General features: G+C 43.1%; 1 protein-coding gene across 3 annotated transcripts in view; it reads left to right on the forward strand.

The window, feature by feature from the left end:
* MARCHF8 (membrane associated ring-CH-type finger 8) overlaps nucleotides 1-19,266 on the forward strand; it is a 101,396-nt gene that overhangs the window by 73,087 nt on the left and 9,043 nt on the right. For 2 of the 3 annotated variants that reach the window (XM_050898944.1, XM_050898945.1), the window contains exons 3-6: nucleotides 2,273-2,323; nucleotides 13,477-13,556; nucleotides 13,862-14,707; nucleotides 16,666-16,846. In XM_050898944.1, the coding sequence (XP_050754901.1) occupies nucleotides 2,273-2,323; nucleotides 13,477-13,556; nucleotides 13,862-14,707; nucleotides 16,666-16,846 (1,158 nt within the window). The remainder of the gene's footprint in view (nucleotides 1-2,272; nucleotides 2,324-13,476; nucleotides 13,557-13,861; nucleotides 14,708-16,665; nucleotides 16,847-19,266) is intronic. The other variant, XM_050898946.1, reaches the window with a different exon arrangement.

Raw genomic sequence — 19,266 nt, forward strand, 5'->3', positions numbered from 1 at the left:
TTTTTAGTTTGGCTATCAGTCAAAACTCTCGGGGGGTTTCCTGGTTGCTTCTCCTCTGTCCTTCTGAAACACTATTTTACCATCTTCTGGGTACTCAAACTCCTACATGCAGAGGATTTCAGAACACTGTATTTCCTCACATTTTTAAGGGAGGAAGTGCAATTTATATCTGTCAACTGAGGCAGTGCCCAGGACTGTGTTGAGAGGCAGCTGGTGTTGTAAGGACGGGACAGCCTGCTTTTGTAAGCACATGCTGAAGTTTTTGCCTTGCCTTCTCTTTTCTCAACACAAAGCTTTGAAGTTGCTCTGGGGATGTACTGTAGGAAGAAGTGTCTGGGAGCGCAGGGATCTCAAAGTGTGGGTGTAGGAACTGGGTGCCCAGCCAGCCAGGCTGACTTGATGTGGGCTTTAGTCATTGAAGGTCGCTTGAATTGTAACAAACCGTAGGCAGGAGCTCTGAAACCAGTGTGCTATATCCAAGCTGATCTAGGAGTAACAGCAGTTGACTGTTTCGGGCGGGGGGGGGGGGGGGGCGGGTTATGTCTCCATTTGTTACTTATGCAGGACTTCCGATCTCAAGCTCTGTCTGATCAGTCAGTGCCAATGAGAACTGGAAGAGGGTGCTGTCAAAGTGTCTCTGTTAGGTTAAATTCCCTTCAGGAATAAAGGTGAAAGAGTTTGATTCCTAAAATCCCAGTTGAAAAGATGCACTTCTAGAAACTCTTACCCAGCATAGAGCCCACAGGAGAAAGCAGTAAATTTACACTTTTTTCAGAGCGTTTAAATCTCAAACCAATTTGCATCCCAGCTTCACAGACTTAGAGGAACATCGATACTGATCTGTAACCAAATGTTATGACTTGCTGGCATGGTTTAACCCCAGCCAGCAACTAAGCACCACGCAGCCGCTCCCCCCTCCCAGTGGGATGGGGAGGAGGATCGGGAAGAAAAAAAGTAAAACTCATGGGTTGAAATAAGAACAGTTTAATAATTAAAGTAAAATAAAATATACTACTAAATAATAATAATAATAATAATAGTAATGAAAAAGAATATAACCAAAAAAAAGAAAGAAAACCCAAGAAAAGACAAGTGATGCACAATGCAGTTGCTCACCACCCGCTGACCGATGCCCGAGCAGCGATCCACCCCTCCCGGCCAACTCCCTCCAGTTTATATACTGGGCATGACGTTCCATGGTATGGAATATCCCTGTGGCTAGTTCGGGTCAGCTGCCCCGGCTCTGCTCCCTCCCAGCTTCTTGCACACCTGCTTGCTGGCAGAGCATGGGAAACTGAAAAGTCCTTGGCTTAAGATAAGCGCTACTTAGCAACAACTAAAACATCAGAGTGTTATCAACATCATTCTCACACTAAATCCAAAACACAGCACTGTACCAGCTACTAAGAAGAAAATTAACTCTATCCCAGCTGAAACCAGGACACTTGCCCTGTGTGTAATATTTGGTTAGAAAAAAGTATTTCTTGTTGGATTTTATTCAGAACAGTTTTTGCAGAGCAATTTCTAGGCTCTTCCCAGTGGAGCAGTCGTGTCCAGTTACACTTACGGTAAACTGATGTTCAGAAACCAGGAACCCTTAAAGGATGAAATATCTTGGTGAAACCTGCAGTTTATTTTGGTAGGAGATAAGATTGTCATCCTTATTAGTCAGGGTCTGCACACTGAAAAGTGAGTAACAGATACAGTCGTCGCTGATTTCAGTTTTGAGAATTGCAGCTTCTGCGTTTCCATCTTGTATGATATTTCCAGTTTAATTCTGAGTTCTGTGGTAAATAGGAAGTTCCTCAGTAATTCTGCTTTGTCTCCTGCAATGGCATGCATGTGGTTATTCACAATTGTTTCCGGACATCACTGTGATACTTTTGTTTTTCTTTAAGCCAGAGCTTTCAGTTTTAGTGGTTGGATGTTTGCCTTTAGATGTAGATGAAGCAGGGCTGAGAAATATCCTTTCCAAAATAGATGCCATCTGAGAAAAGGACTTTGCAGTATTCATAGAGAGAAGAAATCATTGTTCTAGTATTTCTCAGTTTGTACTTGTCTTGCCTATTGGATTTTCTGCAAGGTAGTATCTTATTACGCAAACAAAACAATTTGGTGATTATCATAAATCAGGCTGATGTCAATAGAAGCAACATCCTTAAAAGCCACAGCTGTAAGACTTTCCCCATGGAATTTGGTTTCTAATACCAGCTTTAAAATATCCTCATAACTGTGATTTGTTGCTGCAGTGATCCTGTTCTTCCTCTTTCAGAATGAGAAGGCTTTGGGGCATTCTGTGAGCCGCTCTAGTAACATCTCAAAGGTATGTCCCTTGATATAACTCGGTCTTTGGTAAACTTGGGGATATTGGGATTTCTTTCGTTTCAAAACTGGGGTGATATATGTGACAATGTGACCAGTAGAAAATGCTTCTTATGCCTGTCTGTCATTGATAGTCACTCCTGAAACATTAGAACTCTCTGGTGTTTTGCAGACTCTCTTTACAGGTCAAATGAAATGGAAGCGACAGTATGTTTTCTCTTTCACACGGTCAGCCTCCTTAGCTTGGTAGGAGCAAGATAGATGACAGATGCCTGAGATCTTATCTTGGGGGGAAAATTGCTCCAAAAACATCACTCAAGTATGTTCTTTTATACCATAAGCTATCTGATGTAACGTTGTCTGTAAGATATGTATAGCCATGCATCCCGTAATAGGTATTGGATATATGGTTAAACGTTATTTTATTGTCACTTCAACACTGAGTTATTGTTAGCACCATGAAATGCATTGTTGTCAGGGCATGACTATGTAAGTGTTTTAAAATGTTTGCTATTACAGGCCCTGATCTTGTAAGGGAAGCATGAGGCTCTACCTATTCTAGTCACACTTCAGTATAGCCAATGGACACATCAAAAGCACGATTACTTTGTTGTGCCATTCGGAAAAAGGTATCTTCTGTCCAAGATAACTTATTACAATACATACCCTACTCCTACTTCTGCATTACAAATAAGAAGGTTTTTCATTAGCTGGGAGCCTGACACCTTTTCGCTTACACAAGTACAATTGCTTACAGCCTTCATGCAAGCAAGGCTGTGCTGGTTGACCAGTATTTTTCATGGGGTGCATAAGCCTCAACCCTTGCCACAATCAACGTTGCCACAGTTGATGTTGCTGGTAATAGTGACTTTTAATGACAGACTGAGTCATTATGGCTGTGACAAGCTCAAGTCCCTTTTTTCTGTTCTGGGTGCTTCAGGATAGAGGAAGCTATTCATGCCTATCTCCAGCAGAGGAAGTGGTGGCTGCACTTAATTTACAGTTTATATGGGCACAGACAACTTTCACTTTGGAGCAGAAAGAAAGATCACTGGGTGTCTTAAATAATGAGCAGAGCAACTGTCCAGTGCACGAGGTATTGACCAAGCTGAAGGTGGTGTTGTCATGGAGTGATGCGGGATTGTGTTTTGCATTTGGCATCAAAAATGTGCATTCACAGAAAGGGTTTTGAAATAAATACCATGTGAGTATAAGTTCTCATCTGTGCTTTTGTAAAATGGGACTGTGCCTGTTCCTTCTTACCCTGGCTCTTCTCTTCTTAGGGACCCTTAATTGGGTTTTCAGGCGTTGTTCAGCAGAGATGGTACTTTTATCATTAAATGTCGTTGTACTTTTCTCAGAGTGTCTGAAATTCAGCACAACAAGCCTTTTGGCAGCAGCAATTTGGTACCCATATGAAGCTGCACAGCTCATTCTTAATTCATCGAGAACTGGTAGTGTGGCAGTGCAGTGAGAAGGACCTTGCACTCTGGCAAAGCTCTCCCTGGGAGTGCTGGCAAGTGAGACATCAATATTTGCAGTCATCTTGAAACACTGAAACGTTCAACACGATTGCTGTGTGTTGCAAAAGCTAAAGTTCTCAAGAGCAGAAGTCAGCTTTGCCAGTTCAATGGGTGAGACTTTTTGGTTGCAAACATGAGCTTCCTAGAGATATTGATGTTCTTACTGCTCCTCTGTCGCCTCTGTGTCTGATCCATTCCATGCACCTACTGCACTCTGGAGATAGCTTCTAACAAGGGCAAGACGTGGAAGTCCCATCAGTGAAATCAGTCCCCTTATTTCCCTTATACATCCAAACGCTGCCTTGCACATCCAGGCAGTTCAGTGCTAAGCTGCAACAATTTATTTTGCAGTCTACAGGTGGATTGGCAAGCAATTTGTAGGACAAAACAGGAAAGATTATAGTAGTGGGATGCTATGTGGAAGCTTAAATACCTGGAAAATTTTTCATTAGTTCTGAGGTTTAATGGGAAAGTGCCTTTTATTTTTGTTTAGAATAGTATAACAACCTGGCCAGTAAGGCAGATTGAATACACGTAAAGGAAAAAGTATGGAAATGCTTGGCTGCCTATATAGCCCTTTCTGAAATCCACAGAGCTTGTTGATACTACACCATTTTAAAAGGAGCTATTTAACCAAAATTGAGTTTAATCAATTATATGCTGCATTTCCGGGTATGTTGATGTGTGTGTGTGTACAGAAATAATGATCATGCTTCCTGCAAATGACTGTTTCAGCTATTATTTTTCCGCCCAAATCTAGCTTACAGCATAGCAATGTAGCAAATCTGCTACAAATGCTTGGCATTGATACTTGATTCAAAGCCTTTCTGGTGCTGATATGTCATGATGAACCCGCTGTGATTATTACTGTGTATCTTTCCACTGCTCTCGGTTGCACAGTGCAATATGAGTGGAAAGGATTGAGTCAGAACTCAGCCTCTAGCCAAGAGAGGATGCTGTGTTACTCGGTGTGACCAAGGAAAGCAATGCCCTAGGGCTAAAAGTGATCAAGGAGGGAGGCAGACAGATGGTGCCACTGAAAATGAGATCAGCTGGTAGAGGTAGCAGGGCCTCTCCGAACATAGACCCCAAGTGTTGGGGCCAGGTGGAGCCGTCCTTTGGGAGGAAGGGGCAAAAAGGCAGTTCTCCAAGAAGCAGATGCTAAGAGAGGCTGAAGAGATGCTAGTACACATGTGGCCAGGCCAAGAAAAAACAATCACCTGAATACTTGGCTAGGGATGGAGGCCAGAAGCAGCAGAAAAAGGAGTAGGGAATAAGATGTAGGAGGATCTTCATATGGTGCCATTAGGTTTTGTGCAGTCTGTTGCACTCTGGGGGATGTGGCATTCCTCCAGGCCCATCTTTGCTTTTTTGGTGTGTAGATTTTGAACGCTCCTTTTAAATGTGCTCCACATGAAACATTTGAATTTCTGGAATCTTTTCTATGTTTGTTTTGAAATTAAAAAAAATAGTGTTGAAGGCAGGTTGAATTGATTTTGTCAGGGGACTTGGACACGGCCTGATTCTCAACTTGCCCTGTTCAAGGACAGTGATGCTGATTGAAACACCCCCAATTGGCACAGGGGTATACAGCCCAGATCCATATCTCAACTGTTTACCCTAAGCCAGCATTTTTGCCAAGAAGCCACCATTCACGGGTAAGTGCCTTCATCATACAAGCCACACAGAGAAATAATTAAGCTTTGTAGAAGCTTCGTCCTCTAAATATAGACGAAATTGACCCTAAAACACAGCTAGTCACTGAGAGCAGCTAAAAAAGGGATTTTCACAGTGGTGGTAATTCATGCCCTCTGCTCCTAGATAAAGGAATTGTGCTTACAAGCAGATTAAATGAGGTCACTAACAAAGCTGGTCTGTAAACAGTTATCCTCAAATTAGTGATACTGTTTAGCTTTACAGTGTCTGATATATCCTGAAACTGATGATGTGGCATATGGAAATATCTTCAGGTCATCTATGCACTGTTCCTGTCATCTGATTGCTCTGGAGGGCTGATTTTAGTGTAGTAGGGAAGCACTTTGTAGTCTTATTTTTGTGGCCCTCTAAGGGGTAAACTTTGAAAATGCTAATACTGGGATCACAGCAAAGGAATCAAAAGTGCACTCCTTAAAAAATGTAAATGCTTTGTCTTTTCTGAAGGCCTGTACAGTTCTATCTTTTGAGCAGAACCACACTGTAAAATATTAAATTATTCTTGGGCTGAATGGCAGCCAGTGCAGACGCAGAGTAGTAGCCTAAGCTTGCTATGAAATTTAAAATCCATTTAGGCTGTTCATCAGCTTGGAACAGATTTAGAAAAGCATATGAATACACACATCCACTGTTGCCTGAAGCTTTGATGGATTCAGCGAGCGGAGCGTTCGTCCGTAGAAAAGCAGTCCAGGTTTTCAGTTGCAGAGCTTAGCTATCCTGTAGTCTATCAGATGACCAAGGCTTACTGAAAAGAACTGCTGCTCAGAGGTGTTCTGTTCAGGTACATGAGCCTGGGGGTAGGGAAAGAGAAGCTGCATTAAAAAAATTTAAAAAAAAAAAAATCCTTCTACTGAGCTATTGGGGAAAGGAAAAGACAAGAAAAATTGTATAGTGTGAAGATTAAGGTATGCTCTTTTCCCCACCCACAAGAGCAAGTAATCTCATGCTGGGGCATGGTGCAGTCATGTTCGTAAGGAGTGCAACAGTCTCCCTGTGCTGTGATAAATCCCCTCTCCTGGGGCTGGATTCTTGCTTCGTATAGGTATGAGGGTGCCCTGTGAAGGAGGAACCTGCAGGAGTTTCCTTTCCTCTTTTGTTCCCTCAGTCCATTCAAGGTATTTTGAGGAAGATTTTAAAGTCAAAGGGCTATTTTTTTTTTTTCTTCTTCTCCCTGCAGAACCTGTGCAGTTGTTACTGGGTTTAGTCAACTCAATCCTGTGCTATAGGCAGGTTGAATTACGCTTGGGGAAATTTTGAAAGGATAGATAGCCTCCTTTCTCTAGTGCCTTCAGCTCTGATATCTCTAGAGAAAGTTCCTGCCAGAATCCTCCTTTAGCTTTCTTTAGGAAGAATGATGGGAAGCTGACTTCAGCTTCACTCCTAGTTTCTAGATATAATTTTAATTGTAGTCATATACATTATATAAAGTATGAAACAAAGTTCTTCCAGCAGCTGACTGCTGGTTCCTATCTAATTGTTGCCAAAATTATATGGTGGAGTTGATCATCCTGAAAATTTCCAATGCCTCTTTCCCGTATCTTCTTCTGCCCCCATTTTTTTTAACAATTCTCCATTCTAATAATGCATCTTATCCCAGCTAAAACCAGTTGATTTTCATATGCACTGGCAGTCAAAATGGCATGAGTCTGGTAGAGAGAATTTAATGGAGAAGACCAGAAGTTACTTGTGTTTGGTCCTGCCATGTTGGTATTTAGGAAAAGCTTTCAAAACCAGCCTGTCAGCAGGGCTGTCTGCCCGTCACCACATCCAGTCTGTCCGTAGGTGGCATGTTCTGGCTATCTCAAGCATCAGGTTAGTACGCTTGGCACGGCTGGTTGGTCTCGTTGCACTGCTGCCTGGGTGTGCTAGTTCAGCTGGAGGCCTCTTTTGGCATGCATGCGGTGAAACAACCACGTCTGTTCCACAGATGAGCTTTGGAGACTACAGCTGCAGTACGCTTTATCGAGAGCCATCAGCCAGCGCGCACGTGGAATACAGCACTTGCTGAAAGCATAAAAACACAAGTATGTTGCATCCTGGTGGATGGCTGGAGCCAAGCAATTATATTTGTTCTGCAGTGGCTCGAGAGAAATGATGGATGTGTCCCTTCGGTTTAATCAAGACCTCCCTGCCTGCCTTCAGCCCAGGCTCAGGACTTCTCAGCACAGCAGGCAGAACTGAATTTTGCCACTGTGGATGAGACAGGGGTGGGGCTGCCCCTGTCGAAGGGAGGGGAGGTGAATGGGGTAGGGGTGGCACAAACGGGGTCAGATTCCCTGGGTCTCTTCGTAGATGTCCTTTCCCTGTCTGAAGACTAGCCAGGTTAGCTACGGAGTGCCTTGCAGAGGCACTTGGTGCCTTTTTTCACAAGGCCCCCATCACAGTTGTTTTCTCTCCTAGATCACTGTCTATACCTAGATCCTACCAAAGGAACAGATATGGGGTGGTTGGTCTTGGTTTCTGTGGGGTAAACTAAGTGGGGAGCAGAGCCTGGGGCTTTCACTGCCTCTGGAGATATACCATGCAAGATAAGTGCCTGCCATGTCCATGTCTAGCAGCAGCCTTGCCTTTTTAATACACATTTAAATAGGATCTGTGTGAGAGAGAGAAAATAGTTCTTTGGCAATGAGTTCTTCTAAAACACAGGATGTGATAACCATCCCTCTGATTCTTTCCCGTGTGCTTCTGCCACATTTGTCGTTGTGACTTGTTCATACCAGGAGAGACAAATCTGATTCAAACAAAACTCCCAGTGGCCCATTGCAGGTTGCAGCACTGTGATCTCGGTGCTGAAAAAGCATCACAGTGCCGGGGGATTGCTTGGGGCAGGGGGATTAAATGTAGTGGGCCTCGATCACTGGTTGTGCTTGGGGCAGGACAACTCTGGGGCAGTGGTGGGAGATGTCTCCACTTAACCAACACCTACTATGGTTAGCTGTGTCTCTTTAATCCCTAGAGGGACTGATGGTGGTTGGAGTTGGCTCAGTGGAGAAGACCGTCACTGTGCTCCTGTTGTTCTTATGGGGAACGGAGGCAGACATAAAATGCTGCAGTGGTCTGGTGGCGCCTGAGACATCTTTTAGCATCAGTCTTTTTGACAGCAAGTGCAGCTACCTTTTAGGATTTTTATTGCTCTCTTATTTTATATATTTTTTTAGCCCAGCAGAAGAGCATAGTTTTGAAATGGGTTCATCACAGTGTAAAATAAAGGCAAATCCGTAATCAAAATCCAGGTTGAAATTTGGGTTGTGGAGTGTTTGGCTCCTTGCTCTATTGCTAAATTTGTATTTATCTGAAGTGCTGCAGTTCCTCCTGAGTAAAAGACTTAAAATTGTGCTTCTTTTCTCTAACTCTTTGTCTGCACAAAGGAGAGGTGCGCTCTGTTATTAAATGTGTATAGTGCTTAGTATGGTAGTTCAAGGTCCTTAGCTGAGGCTTCTAAGTGTTTTTATAGCACAAATAGTAGGGCCACAGTATTGGTCCTGTTCATGTGGCACCTAGAAATGATGAAGGTTGCAGGTGTGGGGGAAAACCTTTCTTTGCTTCCTTCAGAATTCCGGTCAATGGAGGAATTCTTCTGGAGTTAAGTTGTTTCTAACTTTTTACCTTCAATGAATAATTTAATAAGGTTTTTAGAATGTGACAGGCCCTGTTCTTCAAAATGAGGTATAATTGCTAGTACTGAAGTGCAGCCCAGAGTGAGACGACAGCCACTACACCCAGAAGTGCCATCTCAGATAAGCAGGTTATCTTGGAATATATCCAAGCCATTGACATGTTCACTATGGCACACTTCAAAGATGGCTTTATTTTCTGAGGCAGGGTGGGTTTTTTGGTTTTTGGTACGCAGCATGTAATCACAAGTAGGTAATCAGAAAAGGCTGAGTTCTTTCACCAACAGATCGCACTGTTCACGGAGCAGGGGCAGAATGAGAACAACCAGCTATGGCAGCACATTATATATATACTTATGTACACATACATATATATATGCATACACACACACACATATATATATAAAAAGATATATATATCTTCCTGATGGCAACCCTCCAGAGAGCTGTAGGCTTCCAGGGATTGCTGCCTTCAGAGTCGCTGTGATTATCTAAACACTAGTGCAGAAGGCCACATTGTGACCTCACTGAATTGCATTAGATGGGAATGTCAATATACACAATTAACTAACTATTGACCTTTAGTCCTGAGCTATTTTAGGCAACCAGTCGGGCTGTGCAGGGTAACTCACTAGCACATAGTTCCAAGGCTTGTCATTGGAGGTGATATTCCTCCATGCAAAGGGCATGAAAGTCCATAGAGATTCAGCAAGTGATTCTGGAGGTAGAAGGGTCGAATTCAGGCTGTCAAGGCTTAGGCTACCCATCACATAATGAGCATGGCAGAAACCTCCTGTGACAAGGAGTGCTTTAAAACCTACTACTGCTGCCACCATCATAAGCAGCCAGTTCAACCAAAGGTGCTGCTACCTGGGAGGCTGCTGCTGGGGCATTAAGGATGGTGTGTGCGCCAGAAGCTACAGAGCGGTGAAGGCTTTGATTGCTTATTTTCCCAGCCTCTTCAGAGCTGAGCCTTGCGTGGGAGCAATGTCAGAGCTCCAAGCTAGCTGGATCCGCCTCTCTGTTCCATTCACCCATACCAGTGCCTCTTCTTTGCCATGTTCTGGCCCAAGGTTGCCAAGTGTTTCTTCTTTTCTGTGGCACCTCTCTGCCTGATAGCTGGTGTATCTGAGTCAGTAAACCCAGGCAAGCTGTGTGGACTGGCCAGTGTCAGCTGCATGCACCTCTGCTTCTAGATCTGGCAGAACTTACTTCTTGGGCTCTTGGCAGCAGCTTGCATTTTACTATGCTCTTCTCTTGTCAGTGAGTTGTGCCTCGCCATTAGCGGCTTATTGCTCTAACCGACTGATGGTCCTCTGGCAGCTGAAGCTAGGGAAGTGACTAGCATTAAACAAGCTCAGTAAAAGAAGTGGTTAGTTTTACCTCACCTTGCTATCCTAATTGATTTGTAATGCAGCTGTGTAAATAGTTTCGCAAGCAAAAAGCATGAGAGGAAAGGAGGATGGACTGAGAGACTGGAGGCTCGTTGAACCATGGCTTTTGGTGGTAGCCACAGCGTACATTAGCTTAAACCAAGGGTGGGGTGTAACTTCCTCCAATGTTGTTCCACTTTGTAGTGCCTTTCCAAGTGTGTTAACTTCTGTTCATATTTTGGTTGCGTTTGCATTATGTATGAAGATGGAGCATAGGACCTCCTGTTTTGAAGCAGGAAGATAGGAGGAAAAGGAAATGTGCCTCAGATGTGGGTTTTTTGCAAGCTGTCCTTAACAGTGCTGGCATCTAGAAACAGAATAGTACGCTTGAAATGCAAATGAAATTCCACAATTTTTTGTTTGTCCCAGCGGCGAGGCTTTGACGCTGTCTTGGTGCCAGGCAATTGGATCAAGAAACCAGTAACATGGTTTCGGAAGGCAAATTTTGGATCATTGAATCTAGTCATCTGCTATTAGACTGTCACATCATATATACCACTGCCTTTTTTTGGAAAGCTTCATTGCTAAAGTGAAGGAGTAGAGAGATTGGATTCGTTCTAAGCAGGTTACCTTCTGTGATTTGCTCATAACATAAAACCTGAGACAGATTTATTAATTGATTTGTGACTTCAGTTCCAACAATATATGGCTCTGTTTCCATGGCAGAATGCAACATGCTGTTTTACTGGTTCAATATTTTGTTTTTAGAAGATTGCTAAATATGTCTTTTTAAATAATTCATTATTTAAGTCCTACTAATTTTCATTTGCATAATTATAGCAGCAGATTATAGTGTGTCAGGTCTTTCACTAACTTGTCAGTCTTTCTTTAAAAAAAAGTAATTACTGCACAAGCTCTTTTTAAAAGATAGGATTTGAAGTCAGAGATATACCTGCTTTTAGGAGAGGTTAAGCATCAAATAGAGAGCAAATTTCCAATACCTGAATTTACCTCACTGTATGATCTGCATCCTATACCATTAGCATGTGCAAGTGGTGTAAAATGTAAAGAACTATAGTTTCCAGGATAAAGCCAAGAATTGATCTTTGAGTCTTTAATTTGTTTTGTCACAGTCATAACGTAGTTCAGTTTGCTTTCTGGCCCAAGGTTATTCTCTTGGTTTTTATTCTGTACATGTACCTAGCTGGATAGGATGGGAAATAAGTTACAGTGACTTGCTACAGATCAAGAGGTGTGTGCTTGAGTCTTGCCCTCGACTCTTGCAGACCCAGCTGTAAATGGATACCTGTTTTTTCAGGTTCGGTGCACCTGAGACATCGCAATGTGAGGCCAGATACATTGCTCTCTGTAGTGCTGTTGGCTAGAGAAACGAAACCTTAACAGATGAGTCCTGTAACACGAAAGATGATGGTTGGATCTGTATTTATAAAGGAGCATGTGTATCCTAGTATACCCATCTTCTCTCGCAAAGGAAGAAGAGTATATCGTGTGACAAGGAACCTTGCTTTTGCTATGAGAGTGTAAAAGCCTGCAGCAGCCTTGTTTAAATATACCATAGGGGCTTTTAATAAATTAAGTATAGAATTGAAGAGTTCTGAGACAGATGTAGTGTGTGTGTGTTGCACCATGACCAGAGATGATCAAAGCAGTGATGACTGAGCAAGCTCTGGCATCTCAAGTGGCATCAGCCCTGAAGTACAGGGCTGGGCACAGCGTGCTTCTGTGGCAAAACACCTTTCATGACCTGACGTCTCTCCTAGTCTGGCTTTGTGCACTTGGCCGGCTGGTCTGTGCTGGCTATGCTGGTTTTTGTGCAGCACAGCGTGGTGTTGACACTTCTGTTGTTGTGCTGATTGCATTGTTCCTTCCTGGGTTTCAGGCTTTGCTTTGCAGATCAAAAGAGCTGTAAACCTTTGTTTGAATTTTGAAATGCAAGCAGTGTTTTGCAGCTGTGGGTGAGCAGCACAGCCTATCCAGCAGCTGTGGAACATGGGACAACCAGGTTTAAAGATTCTCTGTTACAAGGTTATCAACGGAGGTCTCGTCCTCGCCAAAACCTCTAGGAAGTCAAGAAGTTTCTGTTAGTGACCCACAGAATATAGCAGCAGAAAAGACCTATAATAATAGCCCATCGAGTCCCAACTCTGAGACAATGATTGTTCTTACCATATTGATTTTAGAGGCTTGTCTATTAAGTGTTAAATATGCCAAGAGCTTAGCTTTAAGCTCTTCAGTTATTCTATTTCTCACTGTGCTCTTGTTGGGTCTTACGAATGTGACTGCTGCCACACCTCTTCTCCAAGTAGGTGGAAGACCCTGTCAGAGTAAGAACAGGATGAAAGGCCTCGCAAAGCATAAAGAGTACTTCAGGGAATGGTCTGGTTTGGCAGATGGTGCTCATGTGCATATGCCAGTACAGAAAATAAGTCCCCAAATAGTGTTTGAGTTACTGAATTACTGACAGTTCTGTCTTGTGAAAAAACGTCAAGCCTCTAATCTCTCGTCATCATTATAAGTGGAAGGATTAGCTATTATGTGGTAGCTAAATTCCAACTAGTCTGTACACACACCTCCATCTAATTATTCTAATTACCGTAGCATTGCTCATTTCCTGAGCTATTGTTCTGTGTAATGTTTGACAGCTGGCAGGTTCCGCTCCAGAGATGGCTGCATTTGACCTTGGGGGAAAACGTTTCTGTTCTGATTACTACTTTTCCAAGGATGAGGCTGTGTGACCTCCCTCTCTGGCATTTGCCAGTAAAGCCACTTTCTTGCAACTAGCCCCTGAATATCCGATGTAGAGTGATATCTGACTCTGTATGCTGTTTAATCCTGAAGGTGATTGCTGTGCATACCAAAATCTTCCGACTTGTGACTTGCTTTTTTTTGTTTGTTTTAATTTCACTGCAGGCTGGAAGTCCAACCTCTGTGTCTGCCCCTCATAGCTTCTCTCGGACTTCTGTTACACCATCCAACCAGGACATCTGCAGGTAAAGTGTGTTGTTTGCATGGCTACAGTGAGGCTGGTGCAAGGTTCAAATTAAGAAAAAACAAAACTGAAAAAGCACGTGTGTGGGGAAGTAAGCGATGTGGGGTTCCCGTATGAAGCATACCATTTGTTTGACTCGACTGCTGTCTAACACTGCTTCGTTGAATCCCACTGACTGTTTGGCCCCGCTATGTTTGCCATTCCCACACTAGCCGTAATTCTCATTTCTTCACTTTTAATTATATGTGTTCTCTTATGTAATTGTTTTTTACTTTCTGTGCTTTTATTCCACTGTTCTGCATGCAGTTCCAGTGCAGTGTTTTCTGAGTGTTGTCATCACAGTCCAGTGCAGTCTGCTGTTGTCTTGAAAAATCCTCACTGCCAGAGCCCTCTGACACAAGGGGTCACTGTGACAGTAATCTGTCAGGACACGTTACATGCAGCAAAGAGAAACTCCCGTGGGCAGGATCGGGGCCAGGCACTCAGGTCTGCTAAGAATGTAAAGCCCACCCGCACTCTGAAATTCTCGAAGTCCCTCAATGACGTGGACCAGAAGGCGCAGAGCACCACTGAGTGCTTTGACTATGTGGAGCGAACACGCTCGGAAGGCAAATTGACCCCGACTCAAGAGCAGTGTTTAAGGATTAACAAATTTCATCTTAAAGGGAGGAAACCGCTGAATCTCAGGCCTCTTTCTTTTAGCAATTCTAAGCACTCCTATAAGCCTTCCCTTTCCAACTACTCGAGTGCATCGGGAGGAGCAGAGAACCACAGCGCTGTGCATATCCCCTTGCTGGAGGACAAAGTGGACCATGATACCTCAAGGAGCAAAAAACTGTTGCGTTACCTTTTTTCCTTCTCCCACACCTCCAGCACCAGCAGCCTGCATAAGTTCCACGAACTGGAGAGCTATTCCAGTCACTTCCAAGCTGAGAAATCCTCCAGCATGCTGGTGGAAAGCACGGACTTCTGCTCTGATGATATGGGAGACGATGATGTCTTTGAGGACAGCACCTCAGTGAAACTGAAAACAAAAGAGCAGCGGGCGCCCCTCTGTTCAGTTGAGAAGGACAGTGACCTTGACTGCCCTTCCCCCCTCTCAGAAAAATTCCCCCCTCTCTCCCCTGTGTCCACATCGGGGGATACCTGCAGGTTGGTTTACCAGAGAACCACCTACCTTCAAGCCCTCCCCCGTGCGGTGGTGACCGTTCTGCTTTCCCCTGCATTTGTGCTGTTTCTGTCTTTTCTTTCACCCTGTCACCTTGCTTTAATATGTGCGATTTGAAGCATGCAGCCTTCTCTCTGCTGTCCTGCACCCCTCTGATGCACTTAATAAGGCTACTAAGCAAAAGAATTTCCTTTGGAGTCAAATAAATTCAATTTGTTTCAGGTTTGGAGTGCTGAGATGGTATTTTTCTCTTGCCAGTGCCCAAACTGAGAATATCATGAGAGAATCAGCTACGCATATTAAAAGCCAAGCTGAACATATCTTAGCTTTTAATGGGCAATGTGTTGTCCTGACAGTCACTGCTAGTTTGGTCAGAGGTGGGGAGTCAGGAGGAAAACAGACTGTTTCAAAATTGCTTCTGAGATCAGGTCAATATAGCTTAAGATTTTTTTTTTTTCCCCCCATCTTTTCCTCACAGTTTGTCTCCCACCACACTCTTTTATTTGTAAAGGGCTTTCTGGATGCCTTAGTCAAAAGGGGGATCTGAGCGCTGGGTGTTAGTGGTGGGCCTGTGTGATGTCCATAGCGTGAGGTCCAAAAAGGATGGGTGTCCCTGTTCCAACTACAGAGGATTAATTATGTGCACAGGTGGTGGGAACAGCCAGCTCTGGACTGTCTTCATGGTGATTTCTCTGCAGGTCTGCCCCATCCCAGCTCCAAAATGCGGCTGAGGAGCAGGAGTCACCAAGTGCAGGAGCAAATGTCCCATCCCTCTACCTAGCATTTTACTATCCTAATCTTTCTCCTCCCTGACAGCACTTTCTGAAGCTGGCTTTGTTAGCACTTGCCAATATTATTTGATTTCCCCCCTTGTTACCAGGAAAATCTAGTTCCGTACTGGCTTGTCATCAACAAGACACTGTTGTAATCCACCCACTCCTTCATTTCCACTTGCCAGCTATCAGCAAGGTCGCAAGAGGCAAGATGCTACACATCAGTAAGAGATGTCAGTAATAGACAGGGATGGCAGCATGCCAGGACGTACTTCACTTATGCTTAGTAACTTACATTCATTCCCTGAGCTCCTTACCATCCCCCTTTCAATTCATGACCTCATCCACATGGTTAGAAGGACTTAGTGATGTTTGATGCAACCCAAGGGTTGTGTATAAATTGAAGCTGGAAATCAAATGCCAGCACCTGGTAGTAACTCTATATCGGGTGCCCTTGCTGTCTGCACAGTTAGGCTGTGAGGGAAATGGGGAATTTTGCAGAGCTGGTGCTTCCTCAGCAGCTCTTGCAAAGTAAGAATTGGAGAGCAAAACCATTAGTCCATTTAGAGTAGGTGTATTTTGGGGAGATTCAGTGCTGTAGCTTTGCAGTGTGGATCTGTCTCTTAGCAGTTGGCACTAGAAATAATCATTTCTTTTGTGCAAAATCCAGGCTGTCTGAAGTAACTCTTCATGATACTGGAGTGGGCTGTTTCACCATTGGTTTGGGAATTTTGTTTTATCTTCTGCTTCAGATTGTAATCCATGAGTAGCTGTACCTCTCTGTGCATATTTTGTCTTGGGAAGTGCTGTCTGATCTGTTTAAATGCTATTTTCAGTTAAGTGCTATTGTTCTAGATGAAGTGTTGTCATTTCTTACCCTGTTTTTTCTTTTGGATACTGCATTTCTGTCAGGCTCTGTGTGTCCGCCTCATCTGTTAGAAAGCAGCTATCTAGTTAGCAGTGTCCGTGCTCAATTATTTTGTGCCTATGTATGTGCTTGCGCAGCAATGGAGTTCTTTAGTTTTAGCTCCTTTATGGAACACATTCCTTTGATATGTATGTCTCAGGATCCTCAATGGACAACCGTGTGTGATCACAGATATTACATGCCTCTTCCACATCCTTTCTGCTTCCTCTTCTCCTAATGAGCAGCTTTGCTTCTGATTCAGGATATGTCACTGTGAAGGAGATGATGAGAGCCCTTTGATTACCCCCTGTCACTGCACAGGAAGTCTTCATTTTGTGCACCAAGCCTGCCTGCAGCAATGGATCAAGAGCTCAGATACACGATGCTGTGAACTGTGCAAGTATGAGTTCATCATGGAGACAAAACTGAAGCCTTTGCGAAAGGTAGGCACAAGACCTGCTTCCCCAAGGAAATGCTTTGTTAAACACAGACCTACTCTGGAAAGAGGGTGTCCTTGCCCATGAGCCCGCAGCACCCCCCAAGTATTTATCATGTTTCTGTGGCTCCTTAGTAAGTCTCGTCAGTTTTGTATAGGTGCAGAAGGATTTAAATTAACACTCAGCCTGGCAAATTCAACAGCAGTGGAATCTAGCTCTGAGAGTTAGCTGTTGTAGCCCAGCAGCTCTCTGTGTGTAAATGTGTGTACATACACACACACATATACATATGTGCATGCAGCAACTTGATTTTTTTCTTTATAGTTACATTTTAGAGCTGATGCACAAAGGTGTTTGCAGTTATCTGCATTTTTTTAAAATATGGAGTTTTGTATTACTGTTATCTGCTTTAGTTTGCTGCTCTGAGATCCACATGGCTTTTAAGTTCTCGTGAAAATATGAGGATTTCAGGTTAAACTTACTGTAAATCACATTTTTTGAGTGTAATTTGGTTAAAATTTGTAGCTTTTTTCTTTTTAAAGGAGCAAATCTATTTTAGTGAAAATATTACAGTGTAAGTAGAAGAAGGTTCACCAATAAATGTGTTTTCATTTTTACCTTTTCTTAGACTGTGAATGACTAGGTTTTAGTACTTCAGGTTGCTAGAACCTGTATTTTTGTTTTACAGAAAAGTACCTTTCATACATCTGATGACTTAAAATATAGGTACTTAAATGCTACTTGTATTGTAAGGCCAGTTTTGTGCCTGTATCCTTCTTGTTCTCCCACATCCTCCGGACTTTCAATTTCAATTGGTCCTTACCATCAGGATTTTGAGATGGAAGTCACTGGTATTCTTAGCACAGACAAATCTTGCCATGTCTACCAAAGTGGAAAAGGTTAATAACAATAACCTCAGTCTAGAACTAGAATAGATGAGAAACATTAAATTCAATTATGATGAGCCTAAATCATGTAGGGTGGGAAGTCTGGACTGCAGCCATCCGAAAGCTGTTACGAGAACTTGTCCAATTCCTAAAAGTGACTCCTAGCAGAAAATAGAGCAGTTTTCAAACACCTCTTATTTTTTTACAGAGATGTACAGTCTGCAAAGTACATAGCTTAGCATGTCCGGTTGATAGGATGACCTCTGCTTATCACTGCAGTGAATCGTTGCCTTCTAAGAACTGCAGATTTTTCCTTGGTATCCCCTTGGCACGGAGCATAGTACCTCTGAGCTGCAATATTGGCTGTCATAGGCTCTGTTATCTGCACAGACAATACTTTGCACAGCCCAGCCATAGGACATTAAAGAAGTTACTCTAGAGAATCCCAAATAAAAAGACTTGCTATAGTTGGCAATTGGCTGCTGTTTTTTCTGTGCTTTCTCTGCCTGGAGTGGGTGGGAAACATTTTCTGAATATTTGTGCCCTGTGAGAAAAAGCTGTTGGGCACCTTCAGAAATGAGTCACTCAGCATCATTAGTTATAGCTGAACAGGTCATCTGTGGGAAAGAGACCAGATGCCAGAAGGTAGGGACAGAGCCATAAACAGAAGGAGAAGAAGGAATTTACCTCTCACATATACCTAAAGAGTCTTTTTAGAGGTTCAGCTGCAGCCAGAAGATAAGCTGCTTCTGTATCTTCAGCTCAGCCTTTATGGTGTCCTGTCAGTCAGGAGAAGACAGTCTGGAACTGGTGATTATGAACAGGATGGGACAAATAGTAGGGCTTGTGCTTGTCTGTAGGGTGGAAAGGGAATTAAACTTCCTCAGCATCTTAAGGTTGTATCACAGCATTGGGCTTTTCAAACACTGTTACTAAGGGAAGAGGATGAAAAACAAAATGTGTCATGGTTCAAGTGAAGATGAGAGGAGACAAGAGAGGGGTGCTCCATTTTAAAATTTCAATGGAAAGAAAGTAGACATTAAGTCTAAACTTTGTGCTGAATTTTTTGCTTTAACAACACTTCAAAAACCCAGAACTGCTGACTGTTTTAACTGGGAAATGCCGCATGCTGTGTCATCGGAATAATGCAGCAGGGACCTACAGATTATAGTTTCCTCTCTGGGCTAGTGCATAGTTTGCAGAATATCTTCCCTTTTGCTGTGCAGTCATATGTCTTGAAGAGATGAGGTGGTGTGGGTTGATTTGGTGGCTGTGGAGCCAGCAGTTCACAGGAGGTATCGTCCAGCAGAGGAGCTCAAGCTGTGGAACAGAAAAGAGAAATATAAATTAGTCAAAACACAAGTCCTCGTGGCTCTGTAAAAGCATTCACAAAGAGATTTCACATGCTTACATTTTGACAAAATTAATTAATTAATTTATATTTTTTATCAAAAGTAAACACCTTTGTTTAGATGCAAAAGCAATTTTCTGTTTCAAATGCAACATCCAAAGGGAATGTTTTGTCCAATCTTTTTCTAA

This window comes from Gymnogyps californianus, chromosome 6 (genome assembly GCF_018139145.2).
Source record: "Gymnogyps californianus isolate 813 chromosome 6, ASM1813914v2, whole genome shotgun sequence".
In the NCBI taxonomy this organism is placed as follows: Eukaryota; Metazoa; Chordata; class Aves; order Accipitriformes; family Cathartidae; genus Gymnogyps; species Gymnogyps californianus.